This window comes from Arvicola amphibius, chromosome 5, assembly GCF_903992535.2.
Source record: "Arvicola amphibius chromosome 5, mArvAmp1.2, whole genome shotgun sequence".
NCBI classification, from domain to species: Eukaryota; Metazoa; Chordata; class Mammalia; order Rodentia; family Cricetidae; genus Arvicola; species Arvicola amphibius.
In genome coordinates, this window is record NC_052051.1 from 150,040,894 (window position 1) to 150,050,588 (window position 9,695).

Sequence of the window (9,695 nt, forward strand, 5' to 3'; positions counted from 1 at the left end):
ATGTTGGCAAAGTGTTCCGGCTTCTCTGATAAGTTTCCCTTTCTTGGTCCAGGTTTACAAGTAGAATGTGGTTTAACAACAGCACTTTATTTATTTATGTTCTGGGTTTTTATTTTGTTTTGTTTTGAAACATGGTCTATCTATAAATAGGCCATGCTGGAACTTACTATATGTAGCCTAGGCTACCCTTGAACTCTCAGCAGCCCTCCTGTCTCTGCCTCCAGGGTGCTGGGATTGCAGCTGTGCATCCCAGAGCGCAGCTTTTAAAGCCACGGAGTTTTGGAAGATGTCCACTATGCTGCAGCAGTGGTCAGAGTTGAATTAGTTAATCTTCCTTGTGTAAGGACAGAGCAGGGCATAAAGCATGAGTTACTTACAATTCAGCCTAGCTTTATGGTGATTTAGAACTTGTTTAATTAGTATTTAGAACTGAACATTGTTTATTGCTATTGGTATTTCAATAGATACTTAAATGTTTTAACATTTAAAGTTTAATAAGCCTCAGCTCTTTGAAGGAAAACACTGAGGTAATTAGATTTTCAATTACTTGTTTTTTTTAGGGATCCATGCAATTAATTAAAGTTAAGGCATTTAACACTCATTTTAAAAGTTAGTCAACTGCTTAATGAATTACCTAAACAGATATTAAATAATTTTTAATACACAAGGCTCACCCTAGGCAAAGCAGAAACCTCTTAAAAAGTACATGAGAAAGAAGAGACAGCCCTAGGAGAAGGGCCTCTTCCAATCAGCTGAGATTGGATGAGAAAAAAGGAAGACTGGCTTCGTGTCCCAGTCATCTTGAGTGTACACATGAGTGTGTACACAAGGCTTTCCAAAAACCATTCATGGACATTAGTCCAGTCATTATTTGTTTCTAATTATGTGTTCACATTTAAAACACCTACACTATTGCTCATTACAACCTGCCTGTCTCAGAGCATTTTAGAGGTTCTGATATTCAATTTAGAAAGAAATAAAATTAAAAAAAAACTGGCAGAGGTACACAAATTAGATGCAACCTTATTTTAGTTTCTTCTTTTTTGAGACAAGGTCCCATTCAGGTACCTCAGGCTGACATCAAACTCGCTGTGTAGCTAAAGATGACCCTGAACGCCTATCTAAGATTACAAGCTGTTGAAGGAGCAGCGGGTTGAGTCCTGCCACCCCGCTAGCTTTACACCCGAAATAATTATACGGAAACTGTATTTATTTAAACACTGCCTGGCCCATTAGTTTTAGCCTCTTATTGGCTAATTCTCATATCTTGCTTTAACCCATATTTAGTAATCTGTGTAGCACCACGAGGTGGTGTCTTACCGGGAAAGATCTTAGCCTGCGTCCATCTCAAAGAGGAGAGCTATGGCGTCTGCCTGAGGCGTCTGTCTGACTCTGCTTTCTTTCTCCCACAATTCTGTTCTGTCTACTCCGCCTACTTAATTTTCTGTCCTATTAAAGGGCCAAGGCAGTTTCTTTATTAACCAATGAAAGTAATACATGACAGACGACCCTCTTCCATCAACAAGCATTCACTGTTGTACCCAGTCCATGTTGAACTGGAGATGCATGCTATGAAGACACTCTATCAACTGAGCTAGATCCCTAGCCCCTACATATAGGCTAATTTTAATGAAACACTAAATTAAAAATACTGTAAGAGAAAATCTGCCACCCAAAGACACCAATAGCATCAGCATTTCATAGAATCTTTGTTATACAAACCTGTATTTATCAGGGTTCTCCAAAGTATCAAAACCTATAAGATACATATATGCCTGCAAACACAGACACACACATACACATACACACACACACACACACACACACACACTTCGGGATGGAGGGTGGGGCATCTCTTGGTGTCCTGGGGAGAACTGGCTCCATGACCCCCTTCAGATGGCAGAACCTGTGCATCTCCAACGTCTTACGTAAAATGTAACAGTGCTTGCACATAACCCGTACACGTTCCACAGACCTAGAGTCATCTCTAGATTACTCATCCATTATAAATTCTTCCTAAAGGAGGGGAGAGGAAAGGGACGAGTGAGAAAAGTATCTTAAACTATGCTACATTATTTTTCAGAACCGAGGGCATGGATTCCTTTGTTTAAATAACATGGCAAATCTGAGAATATCCTGGGCCACACAAGACACTTATCTTAAAGAAAACATTCTGGAAATATTAATACAGTATCTGAATTAAGGGACTGAAATTCCCGTGGACAGCCAGTTCTCTTTATAATGAATTCCCCCGCACCTGCTCCAGCTTTACCTTTCTCCCTCCTTGGGACCCCTAAGCAGAACAATCCCAGCTCATCTAAACACTGCTTTAGCGCCATCTAGGGCCTAAAACAAAACAACGAAAGAAACAGAAAAGACTCGGATCTTTATCTTTAAGCTTCAGAAAATTTGTTTTTGAGAGTATGTTACATACAGACAACAGGTAATACATTAATCACAATGTGCAAACTCTATGCAGTATGGAAATATGTCTGACCGGGAAGAATGCAGCTGCTACTGCGGGAGACACAGCAGAAGGCAGTGAGGAAGAACCCTGCGACAGACGGTTCTCTGTCTCACTGTCGTGTTCCCTATGTTCCGTCTAAGTTTGGGTTTGCTTTTCCAAGTGTAATGGAAAGTCATTAAAAGGACCCCAGCAACAGAGTAACACTCAATGAAGGCTGCAGAGGGGCAAACCCAACAGAGAAAAGATGAAAGGCTACCGAATGGGGCAGTCATGAGGGATCTCTGGGCATCAGAACGGGGTGGTAACAGGAACCATTAAAGATACATTACAGAGGTAGAATAAAGAATATTTGGTGGTGAAAGTGTGGGTGACTGGGATTCTGATTAGGGTAACTGGGTGTATATTGTCGCACAATCTCAGAGTCAGGAAGATGGAAAAGGTAGAGGTGTTGATACGGGAGGTTGTAAGTCAGGTACTGACAAGTGAAGACACCTAGCCTACCCCGCTGTCTGTATCACCCTCTTCTCTGTGAGGCATCTTTCTAAGACATGGGTCCATTGAGCACAGTGCTCTAGAAGCGGTCTCGAGTTTTCCCACATGTAGTTAGAATTGAAATTATAGAAACATGAGACCATTTAGTGCTGTGCCTTAAAAACGTGGCGTTAGTGTATGACACCAGTTTCACAAGCCCCATCTTGGTTTGTTTCAGCAAGTCCCATTGAAGGCCTAGAATCGGCTTTATCATGAGGTGGTGCTTCTGATTCTGACGCAGGTACTTCAGGCTCAGTGTGGAGTGGGTTTAAACACAATGCCGGGATAAAGATGTTCCAAACACAAAAGGATGTGTGTTTTGTGTGTGTGGTATTATTGGCACTTCAAAAGGTAGAAAAGGCCGGGCGGTGGTGGCGCAGGCCTTTAATCCCAGCACTCGGGAGGCAGAGGCAGGTGGATCTCTGAGTTCGAGGCCAGCCTGGTCTACAAGAGCTAGTTCCAGGACAGGCTCTAGAAACTACAGGGAAACCCTGTCTCGAAAAACAAAAACAAAAACAAAAACAACAACAACAAAAAAAAAGGTAGAAAAGCTGGCGAGATGGTTCAGTGGTTAAGAACACTGACTGCCAGAGGAGTCAAGATGCCACAAAAAACCCACAGAATCAAAAAACCTGGACTCATAGGGACTCACGGAGACTAAATCAACAACCAGGGAGTCTGCATGGGACTATGTAGGCCCTCTGCATATATGACAGTGGTGTAGCATGGTCTTCCGCTGGGATTCCTAGCAGTGGGAAGTTAGGGCTGTATCTGACTCTTTTGCTGGCTCTTGGGACCCTATTCCTCATACTGAGTTGCCTTGCCCAGACTTAATAGAAAGGGGTGTGTGTGTGTGTGTGTGTGTGAGCCTAGTCTTACTGCAACTTGATATGCCATATTTGGCTGATATGCATGGCAGGCCTGCCCTTTTCTCAATTGAAATGCAGGAGGAGTGGATAAGGGAGGAGGCAGAGGGAAAGTGGGAGGGAGGGACTGAGAATAGAGGAGGAAGGGGAAACCGGGTAAAAAAAATAATAACGATAATAATTTGAAGAAGAGCAACACAGACTCTGCTCTTCCAGAGGATCTGGGTTCAATTTCCAGCACATACATGTCAGCCAGCAACCGTCTGTAACTCCACTCTTTGGGGCTCCAGTGCACTCTTCCGGCCTCTGCAGGCAACGAACACAGGTGGTGCACAGACATGCACAGATAAAACATTCATACACAAAAATAAGAAATATCTTTTTTAAGGTTAAAAAGACTCTAGAGCAATGATTCATAGCCTCAGCTACACAATGGAGTGGTCACCTGTGGAGCTTTAAAAGCTGTCAATAAAATGGACCCATCCTGACTCCCCGAGCAGGCGCCAGATGTCCCTATTTTCTTAGCTTTAATTTTATTCATCTTGCCCAGGCACCCGCAGCATGGCCCTCCCCCCAACAACCCCCAGTACCCACTATTGTTTTCACGCCCGGTGCCTGCATTTACGGTAAGCTTTCAATTCATGTTCATTGTTGTGGAAATATTGCTGGTGGTAGCTGACGACCCAGACCACAGGAAGCCATGGGAAGTATTGTAAATTCACAAAACCCTCGTGTGAATAGGATCACAGCCAATTCTCTTACTTCACAAGGAGACCCTGAAGGGGGTTGGGAGGCGCGAATTAGTGGCTATGAGCTCTAGCCTTGGTAATGACAACTGAGCACCCAAACCTAAAATTCTACCTTCAGGTCAATGCTTTTTTTTTTTCCCTTTTGGTGAAGGAGGCGCTTTTCAACAATGTCATTGTGTTGTTGTTATTGTTTTTCTGTTTTGTTTTTGAGACGGGGTCTCACTATGTATCCTCTCTGACTGAACTGCACTAGTTAAGACTACTAGCCTGTTTCTGCCTCCAGGGCTCTAACGTTAAAAGCGTGCATCTCGACGCCCAGCCTAACAGTCTCTTTTTGCGCAGGTCCAAACTCACATCCGCAAGCAGCCTAATCTGACCCTTAAAATTCATTTTCCGTAATAACAAACCGACCTTCATCCCCAAACCCTCAATGGTTCGATCCCAGACTTATCCTGCCGGGACCACTACTTCAAACCCAGCCTCCTTCAACGGGTGAAACGAGAGCCACTGCGCTTGCGCCACTTGGGCAGCCGCCTCTGTCACCATAGCAACCGGAGACTCGCGAATCTGCCTGTTGCAACAAGAGTTTCTGGCACGATTCTAGGTCTTGTTTGTTTGGGAAAGCTTTCCTTACCGCTTCCCGCGCCTGGTGCGTGAGTTTGAGAGTCTGATAAGAAAGCTCCATCAGATACTGAGCCAGGGACCACGAGGAGTGAAGAGAAGCCCGCCACCAGCGGACCCGTGTCTAAGGACTGCAGCTGGAAATCCGACGCTCAACCAGCCCGCCCCCTTCGGGATTGGCCAGGACCCAGACGTCCCAGCCAATCACAGGCCTCAGACGGATTCTTTAACGCGTCAGTCAAGGTTACAGATAACGTTTGATCCAGAGCGTTTGCGCGATCCCAGTCAATCAAGACATTGAGAGGGTGTGATTGGTAGAGAACGGGGGCGGGCGTTGTGATTGTTTGGGTTCTCCCAGTTCGCACTTGCACTTGGTCTGGGCAGCTGTTGAGGCGGTTGTGGCCCAATGGCTAGGTTTTGACACACGCCTCCGCTTCAAAGGGTAAAGATTAGGGAGTTCCCCCAGCTTTTCTTTGAAATTCTGCCCCAGGCTGGAAGGCTGCCAACACTCTGGCTGTCAGAGGTTTTCAGGAATACAACCGCGCACCAAGCTTTTCGTTCTCCTTCATCTTTGCATCAGCCCGAGATCCGTAGGAGTGGACATACGTGGGTTCTGGGATTTTTCTCCCTCCGTTTTCTTAGTATATTAACTCATTTATGGCCTCATTGTCTTCCCTTTTTTCCTTTCTTTCCCCCACCCCCACCTCTCGAAGCTACTGCAGTAGAACATTTTTAAAAAGATTTTATTCGGGGGGGGGGGTGCCCACGCATGCCAGAAGAGGGCATCTGATCCCCTGGAGTTTCCCTTCTTTATTTCCTGCCTTCTTTGTTCATTCTCTCTCATTCAGATATAAAGTACTCAAGTGTCCTCAATCTTAAATAAAACAAACACACAAAAAACAACTTACCTTCTTAACTGTTGAATGATTCATCTCTCAGTCACTATGAACATCCTGGAATAACTAGTCTTTTTTTTTTTTTCTTCATTACTTCATCTCCCATACACTTTTCAACACATTCTATCCCTGATTTTTTTTTATTTTATTTATTTTTTTGTTTTTCGAGACAGGGTTTCCCTGTAGTTTCTAGAGCCTGTCCTGGAACTAGCTCTTGTAGACCAGGCTGGCCTCGAACTCAGAGATCTGCCTGCCTCTGCCTCCCGAGTGCTGGGATTAAAGGCGTGCACCACCACCGCCCGGCTACCCCTGAATTTTTTAAAAATTCTTTCCTATTTGTAAAATTCAATAACAAATTATTTTACACTTTTATCTTTTGTGGGGAGTTGGGATCGGGAGACAGGGTCTCACATGTGGCAGTCCTGTCTCAGCCTCCTGAGTGCTAGTATTACAGACATTAGCAACCACACCCAGCCTTCCTTTTCAAATTTGACATTGTTTAAAGCTGATACCCATTATGTTAGAAGTACTAACATCTATACTTTATTAAACATCTATAGCACCCAAGCACTACGTGACTTGGAGTCCTACCGCATTTTATTGTGCTGTGCGTTGTTGCCCTATGGAGCAACCGTATTTTTAAAGCATTTATTTTTAATTATATAAGTGTATGTGTCTGTCTGTGAGTGAGTCAAAGATGTCAAATCCCCTGAAACCAGCTACAGGTAATTGTGAGCTGGTGCCGTGAGAGCTGAAACTAACCTCTGGTCCCCAGCAAGAGCAGTGTGTGCTGAAACTAACCTCTGGTCCCCAGCAAGAGCAGTGTGTGTTGAAACTAACCTCTGGTCCCCAGCAAGAGCAGTGTGTGCTGAAACTAACCTCTGGTCCCCAGCAAGAGCAGTGTGTGCTGTTATCCACTAAGCCATCTCTTCAGCCCTGCTTTTAAAAATTGAAGATGTGTTGCAGCCCTACAGCTAGGAAACTATTGGTCCCAGTTTCCCCAGCATCTGCTATATTCATGCCAAATTTCATAATTATCATGACACTTAAATTTTTCTCTCTATTATATATCTGTTATGATGACCTGTGACTAATGGTCTGTGATGTTACTATTATAATTGCTTGGAGGTAATGAACTAAATTGGTATGTGGTACGTGCACTCATACTGTCCCCTACTAATTGGCCTATGGATTCCTAGGTACACAATGATATTAAAGTCAAGCCAATTAACAAGCTACAATGGCCTCTAACTGTTCAAGAGACAGAAGGCTGTAATGATTAAGTGAGGAAGATGTGTCAAAAGCCAAAATGGGCTGGGTCTTTTAGCTCAGTAATAGAATATTTGCCCAGCTTCTGTGAAAGCCCTGAATCCAATCCCCAGTAGAACTAAACAAATGAGTTAACAAATGAGGACAAGATTGGCTGAAAGGCAGAGCTTTTACATGGGCTAGCCAAGCTGTAAATGAGAAGGGGAAGCTTCTGTAGGAAACTGAAAGTGTTACTTGGCAGCTCACTTCCTGAAAACAAGGAGGCTCAGGGATTAAAGGCATTTATGCTGTTACAGAGGACCTAGGTTCTGTTTCAAGCACACATAGTGGCTCACAACTGTTCATAGTTCCATTTCCAGAGGTTGATAGGCCCTCTTCTGGTCTCCACGGGCACTGCATGCTTGTGGTGTACAAACATATATGCAGGCAAAGCATTCATACATGTAAAATTAAAATATTGTTTAAAAGTCTCCTGTGTTCCTAGAATTTCCAGGGAAGCAAAAGCCTGATGTAAAAGCTGAAGCAAGTTGTCTAGAAAATGAAGCTAAGATTCTTGATGAGGGTGGTTATATTAAACAAATTATCATGCTGGAATGTAGCTGAGTTACTAGAGTCTTGTTTAGTATGTAAGAAGCTGGGTTCAATTCACAGAGCTGAATAAACCAGGCCCGGTAGTGCATGCTCATATTAGTGCACTCGGAGGGCTGAGACAGAAGTTCGAGGTCACTTTTGCTTACATGAGAGGTAGTGTCTAAAAGAGTCTATGTGAGACTCTGTCTTAAACAAACAACAAAGTGATTCTCAGTGCAGATGAAGCAAACTTTTATTGGGAAAGTGTAATGAGCATGGAAACAGATCCCTCTAAATGAGTAAAAAAGGGGGAATCTATAGTGTAGGTAAAATAGGAAATCTATAGTATAAGTATAATATAGAAAATAGAAAATTAAGAAAACTGTGTGAAGTAAAAAATTATTAAGGAGAAATATTAAGAGAACATTTTTGCCCACATAGAGGCTACCACACCCATCCAGTAACTTTGGTAACAAAAGTAATCTTGCCACACGAGAAGGACCCCACCCTTCTGTGTCCAGTCGATACCAATAGCCTAGGACAGAGGATGTTAGGTTGTATTTACACTCAAGTATGGAACTTCATAAATCTGAGATTGATGCATTAATGATAATTAGAAGAGCACAGATGTATTAATGTGTGTGTTTAGTGTGTGAAATGCTAAGAGATATTTTATGGATAATTGGTAAGATTAGGAAATGTTAATTGATAAGTTGTATTAACGTTAAGAAGTGTTTTATGGATAATTGATAAGTAGAATAGAGGTGAGGAATTGGTCTTCTGTATTAGGATTAGTAGGGTAATTGTGATATTGAATTGTTTGTGTGTTGCCTATCACAGTCCTCCCATGCGTACTAAGAGTGTGAACCCCCTTAATGCATTGGATATAGAAGCCACTAATAAAGAATCATTATAAAGGGGCTGGAGAGATGGCTCAGAGGTTAAGAGCACTGACTCCTCTTCCAGAGGACCTGAGTTCAATTCCCAGCAACCACATGGTGGCTCACAACCATCTGTAATGAGATCTGATGCCCTCTTCTGGCGTGTGGGCATACATGGAGGCAGAATGTTGTATACATAATAAATAAATAAAATCTTTAAAAAAAAAGAATCATTATAAAGACAATTCTCTTGCTTGGTCTGGTTACTCATCGCTCTCTGGGGAGAATGACACTGAGTCCTCATAACACTACTCACAAAAGAACCTTGAGCTGAGAAAAGTCACAGTGATTAAAGTGGCTAAACCCAAGAGCTCGTGACAGAAAGGATGTTATCTAGGACTTCAGTGTGTAGACAGAAGGCAATGCCTAGCCTAAAACTTGAAAGGACAGGCTGCCGCTCCTCTGGGGGCTAAAGACCGGTGACTAAAGAAGAAAGCAATGTTTATTTCCCACTCAAAACCTCCTAGGGCCCTTCATCATTTTCTTAAGTCTCTGTGCTCTGTAATTGGAATAACAAAGCTTGGATAGCTGTACCTCTGGTTACAATATGGTCTACTCCATATTTTAAGCACTTTTCAGAGCTACTGATTAGAAGAAAAAAGTCTCTTTTGAAATAATATTTCTAATTGATAATTCCTGTGGTTACCCAAGTGCTCCAATGGAGACCTACAAGATTAATGTCATTTTCATGTCTTTGAAAAAGATATCTCATTTTCAGCCCATGGGTAAATCAGTAATTTAATTTTTGAGTTGTATTTAGGAAATACGTAAAGTTGTTGTGGCAT

At 42.8% G+C, this 9,695-nt stretch overlaps 1 protein-coding gene across 1 annotated transcript in view; it reads right to left on the bottom strand.

Moving 5' to 3' along the window:
* The window catches only part of Katnal2 (katanin catalytic subunit A1 like 2), a 56,949-nt gene extending 51,598 nt beyond the window's left edge, over positions 1 to 5,351 (bottom strand). Inside the window, exon 1 of the mRNA XM_038330372.1 lies at positions 5,248 to 5,351. Coding sequence (XP_038186300.1) covers positions 5,248 to 5,298 — 51 coding nt within the window. The 5' untranslated portion in view covers positions 5,299 to 5,351. The remainder of the gene's footprint in view (positions 1 to 5,247) is intronic.
* Positions 5,352 to 9,695: the final 4,344 nt, after the last annotated feature.